This window comes from Dermochelys coriacea, chromosome 1 (assembly GCF_009764565.3).
Source record: "Dermochelys coriacea isolate rDerCor1 chromosome 1, rDerCor1.pri.v4, whole genome shotgun sequence".
Taxonomy (NCBI): Eukaryota; Metazoa; Chordata; order Testudines; family Dermochelyidae; genus Dermochelys; species Dermochelys coriacea.
In genome coordinates this window covers 138,983,607-139,009,417 of record NC_050068.2, presented here as the reverse complement: position 1 = coordinate 139,009,417, position 25,811 = coordinate 138,983,607, and the positions used below count along the sequence as shown (strand labels likewise).

The window sequence follows — 25,811 nt, the reverse complement described above, 5'->3', positions numbered from 1 at the left end:
TTGGAGCACTGGCACAGTAAAGCTTGCAAATGTGATTGTCAAGGAAGTGCCAACTCAGTATGGGCCACCGGAACCAACAGCTTAGTGTGCATGCCAGGTAAGGGATTATTTCTCTCCAAGTTATGAGCTATGTACTTCATTGCCTTTCTCTCTATAGCTTCTTATAGCACTATTTTCACTTGTTCTGACATCCTCAAATGCTACCCTGTACTGTTGGTCTGTAGCTTTTGAACTGAATGTCCTATTCCCTTAGCACACAATGGGTCCTGTCTGATTCTGGATGACCAGCTCAGCCCCAACATACTGGATCAATGACGGGACTGCTCAGAAATAGAGTAGTAGATCTCAGCTGGCTGTGTTACTAACTGCTGTGGGTGCTATTGTGTTTGTGTCATAGGGCAGCACTCATGCTGAACCTTTGAGGGTTTGCCTACACTGCAGTCAGGAGGTGTGACTGCAGCACATGGAGCTATACCTGAGCTAGTGTAGAATTAGCTAGCGTGAGTACCCGTAGCAGTGAAGCCACAGCAGCATGGACTTCAGTGCAATTTAGCCACTGGAGTACAGAGCTAGTCCAGGGCAGCTTTGTATGGCCCACTTGGAAGCCTGTGCTGCCTAGCTTCACTGCTATCAGTGCTCGCAGTCACTAGATTAAAGCTAGCTCAGGATGTCTACAGGTCATCGGAGTCCGAATTTCTCCTTAGGGGCTGGAACTGGTGAAGCCACCCAAGCTGCCAGCAGCTATCAATGCGGGAATTGAGGCAAATCACCTGTGTGGTTGAGGTCTAAGATATCCCACATGAAGAATTAGAATTATTCAAGCTCTGCCTTTTTTCAGCCAGTGTCTCCACAGGGCAATGGTGTTGAGGACTAGCTCTATAAATTAGTTACGAATGGAAATTAAGGGGTATATGAAGAAAAAGGCATATTGATGAACTGGCATTGTGCAGCTGCCATGACCTCAGGGCAGAGTTCAGTAACTGCCACAGAAATCCTTCTCCTGCTCCCTGGGGCTTGGTGCAGAGGCGACTCACTTTGTCTTTGCATGGGGTGGGGAACACTAGACTGATGGTAGATTCATAGAGTTCAAGGCCAGAAGGGACCATTAGTTCATCTAGTCTGATCTCCTCCACATCACATCAACTTCCACCCATCTACCTCTGTATTAATCCCAATAAACTTGTGTGTGACTAAGGCCTTGTCTACACTTACTGGGGGTTCGATGAGCGGCCATGGATGCATCGGCGGTCGATTTAGCAGGTCTAATGAAGACCTGCTAAATCGACCACCAATTGCTCTCCCATCGACTCCTGTATTCCACCTATACGAGAAGCACAAGGGGAGTCGACGGGAGAGCGTCTCCAGTCGACATTGTGTAATGTGAACCCCACGTTAAGTAGATCTGAGTATGTCGACTTCAGCTACATTATTCACATAGCTGAAGTTCTTGTGGCACCTTAGAGACTAACAAATTTATTGGAGCATAAGCTTTCGTGAGCTACAGCTCACTTCATCGGATGCATTTGGTGGAAAAAACAGAGGAGAAATTTATATACACACACAGAGAACATGAAACATTGGGTTTATCATACACACTGTAAGGAGAGTGATCACTTAAGATAAGCCACCACCAGCAGCAGGTGGGGGAAAGGAGGAAAACCTTTCATGGTGACAAGCAAGGTAGGCTAATTCCAGCAGTTAACAAGAATATCAGAAAAAAGAAAAGGAGTACTTGTGACACCTTAGAGACTAGTTAGTCTCTAAGGTGCCACAAGTACTCCTTTTCTTTTTGCGAATACAGACTAACACGGCTGCTACTCTGAAAAGAATATCAGAGGAACAGTGGGGGGTGCGGTGGGGGGGAGAAATACCATGGGGAAATAGTTTTACTTTGTGTAATGACTCATCCATTCCCAGTCTCTATTCAAGCCTAAGTTAATTGTATCCAGTTTGCAAATTAATTCCAATTCAGCAGTCTCTCATTGGAGTCTGTTTTTGAAGCTTTTTTGTTGAAGGATAGCCACTCTTAGGTCTGTAATCGAGTGACCAGAGAGATTGAAGTGTTCTCCAACTGGTTTTTGAATGTTATAATTCTTGACGTCTGATTTGTGTCCATTCATTCTTTTACGTAGAGACTGTCCAGTTTGGCCAATGTACATGGCAGAGGGGCATTGCTGGCACATGATGGCATATATCACATTGGTAGATGCACAGATGAACGAGCCTCTGATAGTGTGGCTGATGAGATTAGGCCCTATGATGGTATCCCCTGAATAGATATGTGGACAGAGTTGGCAACGGGCTTTGTTGCAAGGATAGGTCCCTGGGTTAGTGGTTCTGTTGTGTGGTGTGTGGTTGCTGGTGAGTATTTGCTTCAGATTGGGGGGCTGTCTGTAAGCAAGGATTGGCCTGTCTCCCAAGCCAGCCCAGCAGAAGAATCTGTCCTATCTCAGGGACTCTCCTTTTGCCCCTCCACCCACACAAACATGATACAGTTCTGTGGTGACCTAGAATCCTATTTTCGATGTCTCAGACTCAAGGAATATTTCCAACACACCTCTGACCAACATATTAACCCACAGAGACCTTCCTGCCAACACTACAAAAAGAAGGATTCTGGGTGGACTCCTTCTGAAGGTCGAAACAGCAGCCTGGATTTCTACATAGAGTGCTTCCGCCGACGTGCACGAGCTGAAATTGTGGAAAAGCAGCATCGCTTACCCCATAACCTCAGCCATGCAGAACACAGTGCCATCCACAGCCTCAGAAACAACTCTGACATCATAATCAAAAAGGCTGACAAAGGAGGTGCTGTCGTCATCATGAATAGGTCGGAGTATGAACAAGAGGCTACTAGGCAGCTCTCCAACACCACTTTCTACAAGCCATTACCCTCTGATCCCACTGAGAGTTACCAAAAGAAACTACAGCATTTGCTCAAGAAACTCCCTGAAAAAGCACAAGAACAAATCCACACAGACACACCCCTAGAACCCCGACCTAGGGTATTCTATCTGCTACCCAAGATCCATAAACCTGGAAATCCTGGACGCCCCATCATCTCAGGCATTGGCACCCTGACAGCAGGATTGTCTGGCTATGTAGACTCCCTCTTCAGGTCCTTCGTTACCAGCACTCCCAGCTATCTTCGAGACACCACTGACTTCCTGAGGAAACTACAGTCCATTGGTGATCTTCCTAAAAACACCATCCTAGCCACTATGGATGTAGAAGCCCTCTACACCAACATTCCACACAAAGATGGACTACAAGCCGTCAGGAACAGTATCCCTGATACTGTCACGGCTAACCTGGTGGCTGAACTTTGTGACTTTGTCCTCACCCATAACTATTTCACATTTGGTGACAACGTATACCTTCAAATCAGCGGCACTGCGATGGGTACCCGCATGGCCCCACAGTATGCCAACATTTTTATGGCTGACTTAGAACAACGCTTCCTCAGCTCTCGTCCCCTAATGCCCCTACTCTACTTGCGCTACATTGATGACATCTTCATCATCTGGACCCATGGAAAAGAAGCTCTTGAGGAATTCCACCATGATTTCAACCATTTCCATCCCACCATCAACCTCAGCCTGGACCAGTCCACACAAGAGATCCACTTCCTGGACACTACGGTGCTAATAAGCGATGGTCACATAAACACCACCCTATATCGGAAACCTACTGACCGCTATTCCTACCTACATGCCTCTAGCTTTCATCCAGATCATACCACTCGATCCATTGTCTACAACCAAGCTCTACGATATAACCGCATTTGCTCCAACCCCTCAGACAGAGACAAACACCTACAAGATCTCTATCATGCATTCCTACAACTACAATACCCACCTGCTGAAGTGAAGAAACAGATTGACACAGCCAGAAGAGTACCCAGAAGTCACCTACTACAGGACAGGCCAACAAAGAAAATAACAGAATGCCACTAGCCATCACCTTCAGCCCCCAACTAAAACCTCTCCAACGCATCATCAAGGAACTACAACCTATCCTGAAGGATGACCCATCACTCTCACAGATTTTGGGAGACAGGCCAGTCCTTGCTTACAGACAGCCCCCCAATCTGAAGCAAATACTCACCAGCAACCACACACCACACAACAGAACCACTAACCCAGGAACCTATCCTTGCAACAAAGCCCGTTGCCAACTCTGTCCACATATCTATTCAGGGGATACCATCATAGGGCCTAATCACATCAGCCACACTATCAGAGGCTCCTTCACCTGCGCATCTACCAATGTGATATATGCCATCATGTGCCAGCAATGCCCCTCTGCCATGTACATTGGCCAAACTGGACAGTCTCTACGTAAAAGAATGAATGGACACAAATCAGACGTCAAGAATTATAACATTCAAAAACCAGTTGGAGAACACTTCAATCTCTCTGGTCACTCGATTACAGACCTAAGAGTGGCTATCCTTCAACAAAAAAGCTTCAAAAACAGACTCCAATGAGAGACTGCTGAATTGGAATTAATTTGCAAATTGGATACAATTAACTTAGGCTTGAATAGAGACTGGGAATGGATGAGTCATTACACAAAGTAAAACTATTTCCCCATGGTATTTCTTCCCCCCACCCCACCCCCCACTGTTCCTCTGATATTCTTGTTAACTGCTGGAATTAGCCTACCTTGCTTGTCACCATGAAAGGTTTTCCTCCTTTCCCCCCCCTGCTGCTGGTGATGGCTTATCTTAAGTGATCACTCTCCTTACAGTGTGTATGATAAACCCATTATTTCATGTTCTCTGTGTGTGTATATAAATTTCTCCTGTTTTTTCCACCAAATGCATCCGATGAAGTGAGCTGTAGCTCACGAAAGCTTATGCTCTAATAAATTTGTTAGTCTCTAAGGTGCCACAAGTACTCCTTTTCTTTTTGCGAATACAGACTAACACGGCTGCTACTCTGAAACATAGCTGAAGTTATATAACTTAGATTGCTCTCCCCCCGTAGTGTAGACAAGGCCTAACATGTCTTCCAGATGTGCATCAAATGCATCCAGGCTTGATTTGAAGACCTCAAATCAAGCTGGAAAATCCACTACTCCCCTTGGTAGTTTATTCCAGTGGATGGTGGTTAATCACCCTCATTGTAAAAAAAAATTGGGCCTTATTTCTAATTCAAATTTATCTGCTACAGCTTCCAACCACTGGTTCTTGTTATTCCTTTCTTTGCTAGGTTATCATTTATCCTTTAGTACCCGCTATTTTCTCCCCAGTAATCAAGACACCTCTTAGTCTAGTTTTTGACAAGCTTAACAGATTGAGCTCTTTAAGTCTCCCACTGTAAAGCATTTTCTCCAGCCTTCCAAGTTTTGTGGCTCTTTCCCGCACTCTCACTAATTTTTCAACCTCCTTTTTATACTGTGTACATCAGAACTGTACATAGTATTTCAGTACTGATTTCACCAGTGCTGTAAACAGAGCTAAAATCACCTCCATATGGCTGCTCAACTCCCTATTCTCCTGTTTATGCATCCAAGGATTGCATTAGCCTTTTTGCTGCAGTATTGCTCTGGGAGTTCATGTTGAGTTGCTTGTCCACGACAACCCCCATTCTGGTACGGCCTGTATTTCTTAGCTGTATAACCTTTCATAGATTCAAAGGCCAGAAGGCATCACTGCAGTCATGTACTCTGACCTCCTGTGTAACATGGGCCAAAGAACTTCCCCAGAATCATGCCTAGAGCAGATCTTTTAGATAAACATCCAATCGTGATTTTAAAATTGTCAGTGATGGAGAATCCACTATGACCACTGGTAAATTGTTCTAATGGTTAAGTGTTCTCATTGCTAAAATTGACACCTTATTTCCAAGTTTGTGTAGCTTCAACCTTCAGCCATTGGATTATGTGATACCTTGCTCTGCTTGACTGAAGAGCCCATTATTAAATATTTGTTCCCCATGTCAGTACTTATACACTGTAATCAAGTCACTCCTTAAACTTTTCCTGGTTAAGCTAAATAGATTGAGCTCTTTGAGTCCATCACTATACGGCAGATTTTCTCTGAACCCTTTCCAATTTATCAATAACCTTCTTGAATTGTGGGCACCAGAACTGGACACAATATTCCAGCAGTAGTGGCAGCTGTGCCAAAGATAGAGGTAAAATAACTTCTCTACTTCTACTCCAATTTCCCCTGTTTATCAGGATCACATTCGCTCTTTGGGCCATAGCATCACACTGGGAGTTCATGTACAGCTGATTATCTACCACAACCCCAAATCTTTTTCAGAGTCACTGCTTCTCAGGATAGAGTCCTGCACCCTGTAAATATGGCCTACATTCTTTGTTCCTAGATTTGTATCTTTACACGTAGCCCTATTAAAATGCATACGGTTTGCTTTTGCCCAGTTAACCAAACAATCCAGACTGATCTGAATCAGTGTCCTATCTTCTTCATTATTTATCAATGCCCCAATTTTTGTGTCATCTGCAAACTTGAACAGTGATGATTTTATGTTCCAAGTCCTTAATAAAAATGTTAAATAGCATAGGGCCAAGACCAAATCATTGAGAGATGCCACTGAAAACACACCTGTTCAGTGGCGATTCCCTGTTTACAGATATATATTGAGACTTATCAGTTAGCTAGTTTTAAATCCATTTAATGTGTACCATGTTAATTTTATATCATTCTATATTTTTAATCAAAATGTTGCACAGTACCAAGTCAAAAACATTTTAGAAGTCTAAGTATATTACATCAACTGTATTACCTTTATCAATCAAACTTGTAATCTCATCTAAAAAAATATGCAGCAGTTTGACAGGATCTATTTTCCATAAACCCATGTTGATTTGCATTAATTACATTATTTTCCTTTAATTCTTTATTAATCAACTCCTGTATCAACCACTCTATTTTCTTGCTTGGGACTGATGTCAGGCTGATAGGCGTATAATTATTGTGGTCATCCCACTTACCCTTTTTAAAAATTAATACAGCTTTAGCTTCCAACCTTCTGGAATTTCCCCAGTGCTCCAAGACTTATTGAAAATCAACATTAAGGATTCAGTAAGCTCCTCAGCCAATTTTTTGATGCAAATTATCTGGACCTGCTGATTTAAAAATGTGTAATGTTAGTAGCTGCTGTTTAACATCCTCCAGAGATACTAGCGGAATGGAAACAGTGTTATCATCACCATATAATGAGGCTATATCATCTGTTTTTTCCCCAAATACAGAACACAAATATTTATTGAACACATCTACCTTTTCTGCATTATTACTGATAATTCTATCATTTCCATCTAGTAATGGACCAATATTGTGGTCAGAGTTCTTTTTTGTTCTTAAAATATTTCAAAAACTTCTTCTCATTGTCCTTAACTCTGCTAGCCATAGATTTCCCCTTGTGCCTCCTTTCTTCTCTTATCTATTTTTCACAATTCCTAACTTCTGATTTATATTCATTACTATCAACTTCCCCATTTTTCTATTTGCTACATTTTTTAAATAGCTGACTTCCCTTCCCTTCTAAAGCAGGGTGGTGGTGTTTTTTTAACCAGTATAACTTTCTTGCTCAATTGTGGAACTGCTTTTTGGGGCATCTAGTAAGGTGGTGTTAAATGATTCCAAATTATCATTCACATTTTTCTGATTAAATTCTTCCTCCCAGATAATTTGCCTCGTAATTGTTTTCAGCTTTGTGAAACAGGCCCTATTAAAACACCAAGTACACATATTACTGGTCTGGACTTTATTCTGCATTTGACTGTATTAAAATGTATTGTGTATCAGTGGTCCCAGTTTATCAAGTGATCCATATTGCTCTGTATGATTGCTCTGTCCACATCATTGTTTATTGTGCTACCAACATTTGTGTCAAATGCAAATTTTATCAGCAGTGATTTTATATTTACTTTTAGCGTATTGCTGAAAGGGTTGGACAGCGTCACGTCTAGTACTGATCTCTGCCAATTCCAGGTAGAAACACTTCTTTTCAATGATGATCCCCCACTGACAACTCCTTTTGAGATCTATCAGTTAGCCATTTCTTAAACCATTTTGCATGTGCTTTGCTATTAGATTGTTCTAATATTTTAATCAGAATGCAGCGTTGCCAGCCTCAGAAATCATGAGTCAAACCATCTCAAAATCATGAAACTGGCCCAAAAATAATAACATTTTTAAAAAGAAGACTATATTGTGTTTTTGGTCTGTCTTTTTTTGATTTGTGAACTTCCCCTACCATCCCCAGTGTGTGGGTCTGAGATAATTAGTCTTGCCCACTCTCTCAAATGTATTGGATAAGGTGATTTTGACCCCTCCTCCAGGAGCTGTCACCCCACATCTATCCATCCCATGCCCAGCAATTAATCTTGTCCCTCAGGTCAGCCCCTCCCACCTCCGTCAACCCCAACTCCAGTTCAGCGTAGCCATCAGTCCAGCCACCCCCACATCAGCCCTCACCCCCTCAGTTCAGCCTCTATACCCAACTTCACCTCTGCTCCTCTTGGGGTTCTTCACTGCCCTTTCCCAGGCTGGGGGTGAATTTCAGGTGCTCTTCACTCTCTAGCTCTTCCCAGGCTGCAGAGTGCGGGGGAGAGCAGGGCATTGTCCTGTCCGTATTTCTCACAGGAGAGTGAGGGAGAGGAACTTTGCTGAGATGCTGGGCTCTTTGCTCTCTCCTCTGAGAACTGCGAGTGCAGAGAGAGAGACTGCTAGTTTCTGGCAGGGGTGCTGGTGCCTCTCATGCCATCATGGGACAGACTCTCCAGAACCCCTGAAATCCTGTCACTTGCAAGAGCTGGAAATATGGAGAATGTTGTATGGTAATAATACTTATAAAAGCCTAGGTATCTACACAGATAGCTTTATCACCCAAACTTGTGATCTCAAAGAATGAAATCAGGGCTGTTTGACGGCTATAGGGGAGGATTAAGTACTGTATTTAGGCAGCTCCATTATGAAGAACATACTTACATGTCTGAGGAGAAAAGAATAATAAAAGATTACATCATTTTATCGAGAAGGTTCTTTTACTATAAAAAAGAGTCTCACTGGTAGAAATAACAAAATTGTGCTGGGGTTCAAATGAACAAACACAGAATTTGCATAACGTAACTGCAAAGAATTTATAATGAGCCTAATTCTCCATGCACTGCACCTCATGGAGCCATTCACACCTGCGTAAAAGGTGCACAACGTGACTGGAAAATGCTACCCTCTCAGACAGCAGAGTTTTAGCCTCACTTTGCCCAGATATAAATGGCTACAAAATGTGCAAGGCAGTGGATAATCAGGCCCATGAGGGCTAGCATTCAGAGGAGCAAAAGTGATATACCGTGGTCCCCATTAAAGTCTTTACAAACAACTCTGCAAGTAATTAATATTACTACAATATTCCCTAGCTATTTCGTATCTATTTACTATCTATTTGCAAAAGCAAAATGTAAAGGTTTTAATGGCGACCACTTAGCTTGTGCCCGTTTGTACACAAAACAAACTCAAATAGCAGTAGAGCTGTCACTCTGCTATCCCAGTCAGTCTCCTTATGCCTTTGCAACATTGCCTTTCACAGGCTTAACTATCGTGGGCATAGCCATTCTAATAACCACATTAGGAGTTTTCTTAAGGTCAGTGATAACAGCATTAAATAAATTAACTGGTTGATCCTGGCAGCCTCCAGACATCTGTTGAGTAGTCTCTGTCTGTGACAGTCTTCCAGAGCCGAAGGTGACCTCTTAATTGTATTATGGCTGGGTGATATATGGATTAGTGTTACTAAAAGTAAAATTGTTCTGTCTTCCATCTCTCACGTTCAAGATAAGCCTGCCAAGTAGTAAATGTGTGGGGGCCACTTAAGTCCAATCTCAGTTTGCAGTTTCTTACACAAAGGAGACAACTTATTTTAATACTGTGGAAAAGCTGGTTATGTTGTGAATTAATCACAAGAAGACAGACTGCTATAAACCCACTAGATGGTTTAACTCCTGCTAGTGGATCACATCAGCCCTGAAGGGAGATGAAAGCTAATTTCCATTGTCTTTTGATTTTTTTTTCTTTTGATGTCATAAAAAAGTCAAAGTTTGTGCAACTCGGAAGGGAGGGGAGGGGAAGGACTATTGCTCCCCGACCCCAGTGCGGGGGGGTAGGGGGGGGGTAGGGGCGGCTTTTGTTTCCCACACAAAATCAAGCAGAATTTCCTCTCCCCACGCTGGAGACCATCAAGCAGTCAGACACAGTGGTAAGAAGCTCCCCCCACTTCCTGGCTATAGCTCCCTTTGTCATTGCCCAAGCAGCTATCATAGACTTTACTTGGACATTCCCACCCTTGGGTGGGTGTCATAGGCTTTGGCAGTGCACTGCAGCTGCCTCAGTGTCCCTGTTTTGGCTGGAGACCCTGCCATCCCCAGCCTCTGTACTGCCTCTGGATCCTGGGTAAGGGTAGGCAGAGAGCTTATTTCCCTGGCCTGGGCTTTTGTACTGGGAGAATGGCAAGTCCCTTCAAAACAGTGGTTCTTGTCACTCCCCTGCAGTATAAGGCTGTCTCTCACCCTCCTTCTCCTCAGGTATTTCTCTGCATACACTGGGAAGGTAACTTGATTCCTGTTGGATACTGACAGCTCTGCTGTTCCAGTTCATGTGTTCCCATTTGGCCCATTAAGAGGGCAGGACAGTACCTGGGAGCTATAAGGATATGTTTGCATTGCAGTGTAATCACTCAGGCTCAAGCCTAACTCACCTTCCATCTACACACACATTGTGCTAACCTAGGGCTTGGATCTAGGCTCCCAGCACCCCACAGGATAGAGATTCCAAATGTGAGTCAAGCCAGAACCCTGGGTTCAAGTCCTATTGCTTTGCAGTAGATGCAGTCCCACTGGACTCGTGCTCTGGGAGTCCGCCAAAAGTATCCCACAGTTGACTTTCTTTGAGCTCCGGACAGACAAATTTGTGGGATAGTCAAGTTTTCCCACTCTGCACCAAAGGCTAAGGGCTACAGTGGCCGTATTTTGGGAGGATGCTTGGAAGTCTGGGATATGGTTGGTTGGACTGGGACCCGCCGTGTAGGTGCAGGAGCACCAGGTTGAAATTCAGAATTCAATAATTCCTAACCTCGGGTTACAAACGCGTGTAGATGCTCAAGTCCTAGGTTAACAAACCTAGGGTCAGTGACAGGGCCGGCTCTAAGCACCAGCAAAACAAGCTGGTGCTTGGGGCAGCACATTTCTAGGGGCGGCATTCCAGCGCCAGCCATGCTGCCCCTAGAAATATGCCCCCACTGTCCCAGCTCGCCTCCTCTCTGCTTCCACCTGCTCCTGCTCCACTTCTCCCCCCTCCCTCCTTCCCTCCCAGGCTTGCTGTGCGCGAAACAGCTGTTCGGCGTGGCAAGCCTGAGAGGGAGGGAGGAGAAGCCGAGCGGCGGCACGCTTAGGGGTGGCGGGGGTGGTGGAGCGGAGGTGAGCAGGGGCGAGGAGCAGTTCCTCTACCCCCCTTTACTTCCTGCGCTACTCCCCCTCACTCCCCTAAGCTCCACCTGCTTCCCTGAACGCGCTGCCTCTCCCTTGCCTGAGAGGGACAGGGGAGAAGCAGAGCGGCAGCGTGTTCAGGGGAGCAGGCGGAGCGGAGAGGAGCGAGGGTGAGAGGTTCCAGGGGGGAGCCGCAGGAAGCAATGGTGGGGGGGAAATGCGGCACACCCGGGGGAGGAGGTGGGGCCGTGGATTTGGGGAAGGGGTTGGGAAGGTGTGGGGTTGGGGCGGAGCTGGGGGCAGGGAGAGCATGAAAGAAAAAGCAGGGGCGGCCAAAAATTTTTTAGCTTGGGGCGGCAAAAATCCTAGAGCCGGCCCCGGTCCGCGAGCTTGAGTTCTAGGAAGCCTGGGCTTGCATTACAGCATAGAATCCCCTAAGAGGTCTGGTGAGCAAAAGCCAGTGATTCAGAGCAGACTGAGTCAGTCAGGAGAGGAGAGCTGCCAGAGAGAGAGAGGGGTTGGGTCCCGAGAGAAAGCTGAAGGCAGGAGAGCAGCAAGAGAGGTTTTCTGGCTGGCGTCCCCAAGCCAGAGAGCCAGAGCAGGAGGGCTGGAGAGAGCTGGTGGCAGGAAGAGCAGAAGCAGCACTGGGAGGTGTCTGCTGGCTCTAAGCTAGAGAGCCGGAGCCAAGGCCAGGCAGGGAAGCTGCAGAGGGGCGTATCCACTGACCTCTCCAGGGCCAGACAGCTGGGCCCAGAGTAACCATGAGAGGGCCAGGGGGAGTGTGGGACTGCTCCCTGAGAAAAGATTATCTCCCAGCAGAGAGGCTATGGAGGATTGGGCTCTCACTGGGATGGCTGTCCTGGCAGAGGGACGGAGGTGTGGCAGAAGACACTGGGTATGGTGAGAATTAAGGTAGATCATCAGAACTACATGCAATGTGGTGATATGGACTATGGTTTATTACGGACTGTTTGCACTACATTTAGTGAATAAACTATGCTGATGGACTAGAAGATAAACTTGTACAAGTTACTGGGGACTCAAAAGGGAAACTGAGGTGAGGGGCCACTGGCAGGACTTTCCTGAGGCCAGGAGGGTGTGCCCAGGAAGGAGCCATGTGGTTACAACCCCTAATTTGAATTGAAACCTCAGCATCGTTCATATCCACTTTTTTTCTGAACTCCCTGAAATCGTCTCCTATACACATCAGGGGTTACTTTAAACTTTTGCAACAATCCCTAGAGACCCCTCTGTCCATAAGGGTGAAAATGTCCAAAGTCTTTTTCCCTGGCAGTAGTGGAGCCAGATACCGTACCATGGCCTCCTGCCCCCCCCATTCAACTTACACCCCATTTCAAAAGTATGTAGAAACACATCCATGTCACCCCCCGCCCCAAAGTGAGGAAGTAATTTGGAGTCTGTGCCACCCACTGGGCCAGGTACGTGAGGTCTGTCTTCTCCTATCAGATTAGGGTTTCGCTGGCACAGCCTCCATCTTCAGCAGATGTTGATTCTTTCCCTCTCCTCACTCCCCTTATGTTGGTGCTGGTGCTGCTTCTACTCTTCCTGGAGCTGCAACTGTTGCTGCTTCTACTCTTCCTGGTGCTGCGACTGTTGCTGCTTGTATTTATGCTGCTGGTCCCTCTCCAGCTGAATCCTTTCTCGGTCCACCTGTGGACCTGTCCAAATTCCCAGTTGCAGTGGTGCAAGCCTCTTCCCAGCTTCCCTCCAGGGAGTTGGCTCCAAGATCTCCTCGGCCTGCTGGCCCCTCTGCCAGTGGGCCGGATGTTCCCTGCAAACTTGGACCATTGTTCCTTTTCTGATCTTGAGAATCAGCAAGTCGACTGCTGTTTCTTTGTCTGCGCCTCAGTGCTGAGCTGCCTTTCTCTGCATAGCTCAAGCAGCTGACCTTTCTTCAGCTGTTCATAACTCATTTTCACCTCTCTTTTTGCTATTCTTTTCCTGAGAAGACTATAACACTTTACTCTGTGCTTTCCCCCTTCTGTGCTACTTGCTTTCACTGCAGTAGGCTCTAATGGCAATTTACACTGCCATAGAGCTCACGTATGCTGCCAACATATATATCATAGGTCAGGGCAACTGCACGCATATTCCCCCTCAGTGCTCCCTGAAGGCACCCACGCTAGGCTTCCAGCTCCTCAGCCATCCCCTCTGTTCAGTAGAGACCCGCATCTCTCTCTCCTGAGCAGGGTTTTTCCAGGTTGCACAGCTCCCTGCCTACACTGTAATATCCCCAGCAAGCCAGACTGACCAGCGTCTGTGCTTGGCTTTCTCTCCGAAGGCTATAAATAGTGTAAGTGTCAGCAGTTACACGTTACTACACAGCTCTTCACAAATACACACATTCATTCTTATGGTGAAATCACTACAGAGAAAATATATTGAAAACAATAGAAGAATTTACACACACGCTAAAAAGCTTACCAGAGATCACCCCAACTCCAGCCTCAGGCTCTGGTACCTGGCAGTCCTTCAAAACCCACAACTGGGTTTCCCCCAAGTTCATAACTGCCTCAGTTTCAGAACCAGAACACCCATGAATAGTTCAGCCTTTTCTTTATACAGCTTGGGCCTTTAATCTTGGCTTCATGGTGTTACTTCTCACTCAGGACACCTAGAACTGCAAGCCACTGTGTTACCCCTCCACCTTAGCAGGAGTAAGCTTTGCTGCTAAACTATGTGTCAATCCCATAACACACCCAGCTGTTTGCCTGGCCAGCAAACTTCTCAGGACTCAGCCAGTCCACACCTTGCCTTGCAGGTAACAATCAGCAAACTCGAGTTGCCCAGAGAGGTCTCCCAGCAGTGCCCAGTCCCTCTCACTGGACACACACAGGAGTTATTAAGTTTGCTGCCTCCAAAGGGACAGAGTATGCACCAGCCTGTTAGGTTAGCTGAGGATTCACCCTCTGCCGTTAATACACAGCATCGAGATGGGTTTTGTACTGAAACAAACAAAGACCAGAGACATAAGTGATACTAAGCACAAATGAAGCACAAATGGTTACAAATAAAACACAACACCCTTTCTAGTGACTAAAACTTCATTTAAGCACATTACAATCTTTGCCTAAGCAGTTTTCTTACTTATGTCAAATTACCAGTGTATCTTGCCTTTCAGGTCTAGAGGGTCCAGCTTTCATCGGCTCAAAGGGTCCTGTGCCCTATTATTCCCTCAGTGATGGATCCTGAAAACATCTCTTTGCCCACCCCCGCCATTTTACCCAAAGTCTGTGTCTCTGTTTCAAGAGCCAGGAAGTTTTCCTGGGGTGCAGATTCTGTCCCCTGGTGTGTTTGTAAATGGTGCTCTTCCCTATTCCTCTAGCATAATGGCTTTGTTCATCTTACATGAAATGTCTTTCTATTGTCCTCTGCCTGTAACCAAGCAGGTCAGACAGGTACATTCACATTCCTTTGTCTAGGGCAGTCTGAGGTCATGCACTGCCTCCCAAATACATTTTAAGAATGTATTTCCAGCACACATCTATCACTTTTCATATACAGGCTGGACACACACCCTGCAGTGATTTTTTCCTTTGAGAGCTACATTATGACAATAATTTGTTGGGGCAATGAGTGCATCAGATTGATGTCAGTTACAGTATGGGGGAGCCTTCTGCCAGTTGGCACTCAGGCGTTCCGGGGGTGTGTGTGTGTGTCACACATGTAATAAGTGATTCATAAACAATTACCCTCTCCTCAGGGCATAGTTTCAGAAGGCTGGGGGGTTGCATAACTGGAGGTTTGGAATTTCATTCACCTCTTCCCAGGTATTCCCCAGGAAATCCACTGCACACGTATCGTCCCAACAGTCCAGGCTTGTTTGTTACGTTTTCAATTTTCACAACCTCCCACCCCGACAATCAGTCCCGGCCCATGATAATACATAAAACTATTTGTTTAATACAGTGGATCTCAAAGATCCTCTAACTCAATTCACTAAAGGTTCCCAAAGCTATTGCAGGAAAGTCTGTCACAACATGCTTGACAACATAGTTTTGGAATTTAAAGACGTTCATGTTTGCAGTTATTATCCACAAGCTTTTATAGGCTGATATTTCCTTGCCTGGAGGAAGGAGGGATGGCAGCTACTCGTTTTTAACAGAAAAATATGTTAATGAGATATTTACCTACCAAAATATGTTAATGAGATATTGAACTTATGTTTGCACTGCTCTACAGTGACTGTAGGAAAAGCACTATAGGGACTAGAGTCCAATTATGCTCTGGAAGGCCTTATACAGTTAGACACAGATTTGTTGTTAAGGAGTTATACTGTTCTTTATACAAGGAAGCAGATTTGTTTATTTTTGAAATCTGTAAAAGGAGGCCAGGTTGGTGAAAATTGCATTGGTAGTTACCACAGGAAACAAATTAGCCTGTGTAATACGAATGTCGGGGGGGGGGAGGGAGAAGGGAAGATAAAGTATGGAAATTAAGTACCTAGGTTATAGGAATTTGCTCAGGCAATTCATATTTGCTTGTTAGCATCTTCCTTTGGTTTCTCTGGACACATAACTAGATCTCTCAAAAAAATTGTTTAATGGAAAATGAGGCACTTTGCAGAGCCCAGCAGATTGGAATCGCAAAAGGAAAGTAGCATGTTCCACCAGCAATAAACTATGACACACCTTTGAAAATAAAGTTTTAATAATAAATGTGCATTGCTGCCCTTAGTGACTCTGGCAGCCAATTGGATTCTTGTTGAACCACTAATCATCCCGAGAAGCTCATTCCTATATTATATTTAAACAACATGTCCAGCTGTTACATATTACATTACTTGTATGGTTGTTAACCCCATATGAAAGCGGGCTGAAAACTGGTTCACGTTCTCATGCACTGGGATCACATCCTGCCCTGCCGTCATCTCAAATGGTGTCACATTGTATGTTTACAAAATGGTCACACCCTGCAGAAGACTCAGAAACGTCAATGACAGGTTTCAGAGTAGCAGCCGTGTTAGTCTGTATTCACAAAAAGAAAAGGAGTATTTGTGGCACCTTAGAGATTAAAAAATTTGTGTATTTGTGGCACCTTAGAGACTAACAAATTTGTTAGTCTCTAAGGTGCCACAAGTATTCCTTTTCTTTTTTCTAGAAATGTCAATGATGATTAAAAGGTTAACGATGCTCTATCATTGACACTAGCTGAGGATCTGGCCTTTTCATTTTAAAAACGCGTCCACCATGCCCCAGTTTTCCAGATTTATCAGCTCTTAGGAAGGAACGTTGAATACAGGGAGCCACATGCCACCAAAGGGTTTGGCTCCCTTTTTCAGCCACGCCAGTCAAATTAGGCGCTTCTTCCACTCTTTTCCTGTTCCCAATCCCTCCCTGAGTCCCAATGTGCCTTCCCTTTCTTTGCAGGAAGCAGTCAGTGAGCAGAGGTAGGGGGCCAGGGAGGGAGCTGCAGTGGCTAGGAAAGGGGTCTTGAGAGGTGCAGACCCCCAATGGGTGGGAATGAAGAGAGAACAGGCTTCTTCATAAAGAATTCTCTTTCCTGCATAAAACTTTCAAAGTCCAGCAGTGGTGCTATTGCAGAGACCCCTTCCAGCCTGGTCTCCCTGATTGCTTGGGAGTCCCCAGCTGTTCCCTCCTCCCTAGGGAAGGAGAAGGTCTTCGTGTCAGAAGAGCATCAGAAAAAAACGGCAGTGGAAGGAAGGAAGAGTTGGAGTGGGGGATATCTCTGGGGCAGCCGGAGGCTGAAGGAAGGAGCAGCTGGAGGCTCTTTTAACTATTCAGCTCCTGTTTGCAGTTTGTAACATGATGTGCTGGCTGTTTGTCACATCCTCTTTCTTCGTTTCTGTTTCATAGTTTATTCGTGTGAGCAAGTAGTCCTTCTGACCTTGGGAAATTCCAGGTTGGTGGCTAAGCCCGCAGGCTGGAATTGGTTTAATCCATTTCTAGAGGATAGTGCTGCTGCCCATGGTAAATGGGCTGATCCACGCCCTCGTGGTGTGAGCTCTACTGGCACCTGGGAGAGTCAGGTTTGAGTTCTAATTGCAGCCCTTTGCTCCCGGCAGGTCAGATTGGGAGCACCTAGCGCCTTCTTACGCAAATAGTCCCATTGCCCTCAACATGGCAGGGCGACAAAGGCAGCCTAAGCAGGTCAGCTCGCACCTGGCCTCGCTAAAGCCCTTCTGCTAGCTGGGAGTAGCCCTTACTGGTTCCAAAGAGACTTTAATTTTAGCCAGAAGAATGAGATCCTGCAGGCATGAGTGGAAAAATGAAAGCAACCTCAGGGGGATCCTTCAGTAGAGAAGACCCCTTCAGCAAGGGGAGCAACGGTGGAAGGATTATTATACATAGCTCAAAACTGGAGGCCTGGCAAACATCCCACAAGGTCCGAGGAAGAATCTCATGAAAGCAAAGCCCCATGAATACGCCTTAGGGTGCATCTCACAAATCCTGCAGAAGTGAGTCTCAGAGCCTGGGTCAGCTGACTCGGGCTCATGCTACAAGGCTAAAAATAGCAGTGTAGGTGTTCTGACTTGGGCTGGAGCCAGGACTGTGAGGCCCAGAGGGGGAAGGATCTCAGAGCCCAGGCTTCAGCCTGAGCAGGAACATCCCCGCTGCTATTTTTAGCCCCATAGCGCAAGCCCTGTGAGCCCCAGTCAGTTGACCCCAGGCTCTGAGACTTGCTGTGGCAGGTCTTCTTTTGCAGTGTAAATGTACCCCCTCCCCCAATGGGGACGTGGTGTGCAATGTCTGTGCAAGGTTAAGAAAGAGTCGTTAAAATAAATCAGTGCATCAGAGAGTTGAAATAAAGAGAAGGAATTCCCCTCTCCCCATGAGTTCTGATGTGCATTTTTTATGGTTGCTGAGACTCCTCAGTGGCAGAGTGAAATGAAGCCTGTAGCTCCGCAGGTGTCTATGCATATGTTGCAGTTTACGATCTGTCCTAACAGTGTGCTGCCACCATGCCAGAGGAGAGCCAACCATGTGAAAACACAGCTTGAATCCACACACCACAAACACTCTGCACAAACAAAACCAGGCAATAAAAGCAGCTGAACTTTCCTTGGATTGAACTGCTCGTTTTTCTTGCAGAGTGTCCCTATCATAAACCCCTTGGGTTTGAGTCAGGAGCGCTTCCTTCCGACCAGATAAGCTGCTCCAATTCAGAGCAGTACACCGGATGGTATACTTCATGGACTGCAAACAAGGCCCGACTTAATGGCCAGGGTTTTGGGTAAGCCTAACATCCCTGCAAGTGCATTACAATGTTGAGTGCTGTGCAGCAATTCAACCGAGCACGATGCAGAGTTTTAGGAGTCTTGATACTAATGTTACAAAGCAAAAAAAGGGGAAATGAAGTAAAGCGAGAGGAACAAACGGTGCTTTAAATATTCAGTGGCACTTCCAACTGCTTATACCAGGGCTGAATCTGGTTCAGAGAATGTCGTATCTCCAAGGCCATTCCTAGTACATTTTCCAATAAAAAGCTGGAGTCTTAGGGCCAGACTGTGGTACCACTGTAGTCACTGGAGTTTTGCCCCGGATCAAAAGATTTGAGCTAAGATTTTCAAACATGACCAGTGATTGGACTCCTCAGTTTCTCGCTGCCTAACCTGAGACACCTTATTTTCAGAAAGTGCCAAGCACCTGCTCGCTTTCAGTTGGACACCTAAACATGGAAGTACCACAAATCACTAGTCATTGAAAAAAATTCTTGTCCTTGACCCTTAATGGATCAGTTCCTTTGCATTCCTTCCTTTCCTATCTGATTCCCCCGGGACTAACACCTGTACTGTGTTCTTTGATTTGCCTGCTTCCAACAGGTGTGCGTGGCTCTCCAAATTTCAAGACAATGGGCAGTGGCTGCAGATTGACATGAAAGAGGTCAAAGTTATCTCCGGGATACTCACACAGGGGCGCTGTGATGCAGATGAGTGGATGACAAAATATAGCGTGCAGTACAGGACTGATGAGAATCTGAATTGGATTTATTACAAGGACCAGACAGGAAACAACCGGGTCAGTGGGAGGAGAATTTTGGTGAAAATGGTTTTAAGCTAAATGCAGATTTTGGCTCACAATGGGTGATATCCCATGTGGAACACCAACAATAACCCTTTGTGCCATTAAATCAAATTAAGTTATAAGAGGGACTATGGGCCAGACTTTCTTGCACCTACACTCTGCTCAGAGCTGGAAGAAAGGGTGTTAGCTAGTAGATTGCATTCCTTGATGCCAGTGCTGGTTTGTAACCCCAGACCTCAGCAATACTAAAAGAAGCTGCCAGGAAGCTCTAAGATATGCCTCTGGTGTGACATATCTTAATGACCCCCACCAGTGGAGGATTTGGCATAGCAGAGCTCTGCTTCACCACATCCTGATATGTCCTTTCCCAACCCATTCACCAGCCTACAACAGGGGTGGCGCAGGACCCAGATCTGTCACAGCTATGCCAGCAGGGAGTTCTCCTCCTACAGAGGATTCTCTGCTGGCCTTATGCAGCCATTTCCTTTGCACCATTATAGAGAATCCAGCCTGAGAAATCCAACTCATCTACTTGCAGGGTAAGGAAAGACTGGGATTATGCTCACTCTTGTCATGAGCTCTACTAATTTGACCCCTTAGCACTTTCTGTTTAGCAAAACTGTAGCTATAAATATGCAAATTGACCAATATAAATAAAGAGGCATGAGAAAACACAGAGGAATACCCAAACAGAGTAAAAAGAAGGGAAGAATAAAGGCACGCATCCCTCAAGGGCAGGAACCCCTTGCAGCAGATCTTACTTTAATTACAACAAAAGGAAACCACACAGTGATCCCTTACTATTGGATCGAGGGAGACCACCAGTTCCTTGGGTATTCCCTGTTTTAAGTCCAGAGACTAGTTTGCAAACTGGTAGAATCTGTGGCACTATAAGGAACTTTTCAAGCACAACCACAGTCTCTTTTCGAAATCCGACCTCAACATTATGCTCTTGGGGAGGACGTATATCATTTAGTAATACTTTGTCAGTGTTAGATAAGGGCAATACCGGTAAATGAAAGCTGGTGGATTACAAGTGACTGGTACTACAGCAAATAATATTTGAGAGTTTTTGTCAGAGGGACTCCCGTAATATAAGCAGTCAGACATAACAGCAGCTAGGGAGCGAAAGGAGTCTGAATGGGTCTTGTGTGAACCAGGTGTACACAGGATGAGCTCTCTGTAGGGAGTGAAGATCAGGAATTTCACAGGAGCTGGAGGTTATGCTTTCTTCATTAACATCTTGGGATTTGTGATGAAATCTGGTACAATTTTAGAAGGCCAAACAGTTTTCTTTTAATGGCAGTACTGGATTCAAAAATTAAGTACAGCAGGACAGGGAAGCCGACACAATCTTCAAAAAGTGTTGCACCGCTGTGTTAACCCTGATGCCAGCTGGACCCCCGAGCATCACAGAAGCTAACCTCATTTCCTGTTCAACTTGCTGCTAGCAGCGGGGCATGTATAGTGCTGCACAGATCAGCGCTCATTCAAAACATTGCCTTTGAGAAAAAAGTGGAGCTCAGACTTGTCGTTGTTTAAATACACAATCAGTGACACCCCTCACTATAGCTAGTAGTGTGACAAAGCCAGGCCAAATTGCAAAGGGGAACCTGCCCAGTGCGCTGCAGTAGCAGGGCAACAAAGCATAGAATGCGACCTACACCCCGAGTCTGAAGAGGAGATGTCTCACATTCTCCCAAAATACATAGGTGGCCTGACTCTCATTGACACTACGTCATCTTTACTGTGTTTCAGAGGGGTGGCAAAGAGCCCTAGTACAAATGAGAACCAGGCCCTTCAAATTAAAAATGGCAATTCTCCCCTGCCCTTCTTGGGTCACTTTTGTTTAAAAATGGTGTGGTGTTTTGGAGGGGACAAGAACAATAGGTCTGAATCTCCCCAGACTTATACTGTTGTAACTCCACTCCTGATGCTTTATGCTGACTTGGTGCTAGAGTAACTTTAAGCCAGTAGGCAGAATTGCACCATTCACTGTCGAAATGGAAGAGGTTTGTTGTGAATGACCAATATTGTCATCAGCACTGCCTGGTGCATACATCACACCATGTCATTCAGAAATTCACATTCTTGGCTTGCAAACTGGTGAGTGTGAAAATGGATCATCACATGATCTGGGGAAGGAGGAGATCTAGCCCTTTAACCCACTCTGCTCTGTGCTAACCTGCCTTTTTGTCTCTCTTGGTGTTGTGTAGGTTTTCTATGGAAACTCAGACAGATCATCCATTGTCCAGAATCTCCTGCGCCCTCCGATTGTTTCCCGCTACATCCGATTAATACCGCTAGGCTGGCATGTACGCATTGCCATCAGGATGGAGCTGCTGGAGTGCATGAGTAAATGTGCTTAAAGTCCAACCATGTGTGGTTTTCAAAGGGGTGCGAGGAGAGTCCCTAGCAAAATGTAGAAAGACAATAAACACAATGATGAGGGTAGCAAAGATGGGCTCGATTTTGCCATAAAAACTCGCAGCCTGCACAATAGGGCTGCCCAAGGATGGAAGCCAGAGCAGAATCTGGCCCCAGTTAGTTTTGTTGAAACTGATCTCAGGAGCTGAGCTGTGTGGAGAGCCCCAGTTTTGTGGCTTGAAATTGTCACAGTGAAAACACAGGTTTGGGGCAATTTCATCTGCTCTTAGCAAAGCAGGAAAATGTTAAACCTGCTGCCCTCATTCCAGAGGTCAGAAGAAAACATTTACCAAAAAATCTCCCCCCCTCAAGACCAGTATTTTTTCACAAGGGCTGCAGTGTGTCCTCACCTTCCACTGATGCCAATGGGACTTGCATCTGGGAACTGAAGTCCAGCAAAGACGTAATTAGATTTTTAAAAAACCTTTGCATATGATTTCACACAGCTCCAGTTTCTGGTTATAATATAGTTTAGTTGCTAATCTCCTCTTGCGTAACATTAAAAGAAATTGTACTCTATGTTTACTAAAAATGGGTTAGAGGTTTAAAGTGTATTCAGTAAGAGTTTAGAGGGTTGCTTAAAATTATATTTGGTGAACTGTAAATGAGATTTGAACATTTAGGTGTTTATGAGTAAATAATGAAACCAAGCTGTTCATTATATATGTGTATTGCTCCCACAAATGTATATACAGTGTAAATGCTCATCCTGTAAATTAAAGGGCTTTCTGGAATTGAAAAGGATTTTAACAGCACATAAAATAATAAAGCCAAAGTTTATTATAGAAGTTTATTGATTTTTGAGGGACAAACATTAGCAAAATAAGGAAAATTGGCTATACCAATATAAACTAAATATAGTTTAGTTGCTAATCTCCTCTTGCGTAACATTAAAATAAATTGTACTCTATGTTTACTAAAAATGAATTAGAGGTTTAAAGTGTATTCAGTAAGAGTTTAGAGGGTTGCTTAAAATTATATTTGGTGAACTGTAAATGTGATTTGAACATTTAGGTGTTTATGAGTAAATAATGAAACCAAGCTGTTCATTATATATGAGTATTGCTCCCACAAATATATATACAGTGTAAATGCTCATCCTGTTAATTAAAGGGCTTTCTGGAATTGAAAAGGATTTTAACAGCACATAAAATAATAAAGCCAAAGTTTATTATAGAAGTTTATTGATTTTTGAGGGACAAACATTAGCAAAATAAGGAAAATTGGCTATACCATTTTTATCATGCTAGTGATTTGCTGTTTTTCAGCCTAGATGGATGGCTTCTTTCATTGTTGTCTATTCTTAATTTATTGTACAGGACTTGCTAGAGTAGATCAGACTATAATTCTTTCAGGTCCAGGATCTTGCCTCTACCAATGGACAACCAGTGATGCTGTACATGCTGGGGGTGAGCAGCACAGGGAGAAGGGATTATTTCCAGATTCCTGTCATGATCACATTATGTGAGACTTGAACCTACCAGCATGACTCGAAATGTTGATTTAGACTTAACAAATAAAGCAAATGCTTTTCATATCAAATCTTTGTATGTATATAGCTCTGTTCACCCAAAGTACTTAGAATACTTTTACAGGCATTAAACAAACTTCACACTATGCCTGTGATGTAGGTAAGTATTTTTAGACTCATTATACACTGACTTGTTCGTGCTCACACAGCAAGCTAGTGGCAGTACTGGCCGCCTGATTTAGGCCAAAACACTCCATGGAGTTGCATAAGATCTTGTTCCTCATGCAGGCATCAGACCAAGCAACCAATTCCACCTCCACAGCCTGTTGGATTCTAGTGCTACTGGGCTATGCAGATAGTAACTATAGATGGTGATGCTTTGTTTCTAGTGTAATGCACTGGTGTGTAGATGGACAAAGAGGGGACCTTGCAACATACTCATCAGTGGGTTACTAGTTCCTGACTTATCTGTCCCTCAGGAGGAGTCACCAGAGGACACTGAGCCTCCTGAACAAGTGAGTGTTTTAGGTCAGCCAGAAGGAGTAGTACATGTCATTGTTGGGGAGGCAGGGAATGTGAAGAAGTGGGAGGGACCCATAATATTAATAGGCTTTATACAGGGCCAAGTAAACCTAGAGCTGACCTAGAGCTCTACTGCAATAAATACACTCCCTTTTTCAAGATGAATTTTACCTACCATCACCAAACCCACTTCTATTGGGTTACTCACAGTTCTCTGTTATTGTTATGAATTGAAAGAACTCTGTTGTCAGCCAGCATCACCAGCTCCCCATCATTTCCTCCTGCAGATCAGTAACAAGTGTGTTCAATAAATGGCAACCCAACTAGTAACGTCTCACCATTGTGGGGTGCAACCATTCACTCCAATTGTTTCCTATTCATTTTAATACAAGCTTGCATTACCTATGTCAGGTCAGGACACCCAAACCTTCTACCTGAAGGTAAACCTGTGATAGCAGCCAGAGCCCGGCACCAAAGTGTACCAAAAGGTTCCTACTTCATCACTGCACTTTGACCCGTTATTAAGATTAGTAAAGAAACACAACTGAACTTGTTCATCAGTTCTGGAGAATTACACATTGGATGGGCTCCTCATCAAAGCCTTAGTTTGTTTAAAAAAATCCCTCTCTCTACTCTTGGCATGCTGCTTACTCCCACTGGAACCAATTGCAATGCTCTCTGCCTCCTCTTGCTATGGGCTCAATCCTGCCGCCTCGAGTGCAGCCACACTGTATGTTCTGATGGTATCATGCAACTGTTTTGTGGGTTTCTCACAGAGCTGACTGCAGAAATCAGTCAGCAGCAAAGGACCAATTTACAGGAGAGCAGGTTTGTGCCCACAACACTTTGTAGATCCATCAGTGAGAATTCCTTGATGTAGACAGGGCCTTAGATTATTGTGGTGATTGTAATCATTACCCAACCAACTTCATGTCTAAGGTGGGATTATGACAGCTACTTCAGGGCTAATAGTTTTTACAGTTTCTACATCAGTCTCAAAGGACTGAAGGAAAATTGAACACAAAGGGGGAAGAAAGAGAGAAAGAACAGCAACAAAGGCCAGGCTGACAACTCACCAGTTACGACAACTTTACAAGTCTGTATATATTCAGGATATTATTTAATGGGAGGGAGGTGAGATGTGACAAAAATGTGGAAGACACCTTTTGCTGTAGTTAGTTCATCATGTTTTATTCATTCATGGTGGCAGATGGGGTGTGGTACATGGTTTGTTTGAGGCCCCTGATAATAAATCAGAAATGTAAGAACTATCTGCTGTTCTTGCAAGTTTGCAGACTTCTGCTCTTTTGCAACAATGGGTAATGGCTGCAGTGCTACAGGAAACACCTTTCATCATCAGCTTTGGTTGTTTCCTGTAATGTTTTCATTGGTCTCTTGCCTCCAAGCATACTTTTTTTTTAAAAAAAGAGGTTTTCCCCCACATATGGAGACAGTCCATTCTTTAGCAGCAGGTTGGAAAGTCTTGTTTTTGCCATCTCTTGTGTGAAGGAGGTTTCTAACGTACCACACTAGGTGCACAGAGCCCCTATATGTCCTCCCAGAACTCTCCCTGAAGCCAAAGGAATTCCACATGCACAACACTTACAGGACTGCTTTCTGGGGCAATGAAATGCAAATAAAATAAAATGTTGATGGGGTTTCCCTGTTTGAAATAACCATAGCCCACCTATAAAACTGAGGCTGAGAACCCAAGTGTCTCTTGGCCCAAGATATAGTAACCACCGAGTTAGCAGATTGCACCCTCATTTTATGATTATTTTGAAATATCTTATTCCTCTTACTGTTGTTAGCTACTATTCCCAAACTGTCCTATCCCATGTCCACAGCAAACATGTCCTCCTCAGCGTCTGATCTCCACCCCTCCTAATCTCAGAGCTCTCCCTTCCTCTGCTCCTCCTTGCATCTCA

The 25,811-nt window shown here is 44.7% G+C and overlaps 1 protein-coding gene across 1 annotated transcript; it reads left to right on the top strand.

The window, feature by feature from the left end:
• On the top strand, positions 1-22,329 carry RS1 (retinoschisin 1). Its single transcript, XM_038380113.2, has 4 exons — positions 1-97; positions 18,531-18,672; positions 19,262-19,457; positions 21,680-22,329. The coding sequence occupies exons 1-4, from the start codon at positions 91-93 to the stop codon at positions 21,830-21,832; spliced, it is 498 nt and encodes a 165-aa protein (XP_038236041.2). The 5' UTR covers positions 1-90; the 3' UTR covers positions 21,833-22,329.
• The last annotated feature ends 3,482 nt before the right edge of the window (positions 22,330-25,811 follow it).

Excerpts from the sequence above, each read along its gene's own strand:
- RS1 (XM_038380113.2), top strand. Across the intron at positions 18,673-19,261 it reads CTTAATGGCCAGGGTTTTGG|GTGTGCGTGGCTCTCCAAAT; the intron begins GTAAGCCTAACA and ends TGCTTCCAACAG. Across the intron at positions 19,458-21,679 it reads ACCAGACAGGAAACAACCGG|GTTTTCTATGGAAACTCAGA; the intron begins GTCAGTGGGAGG and ends GGTGTTGTGTAG.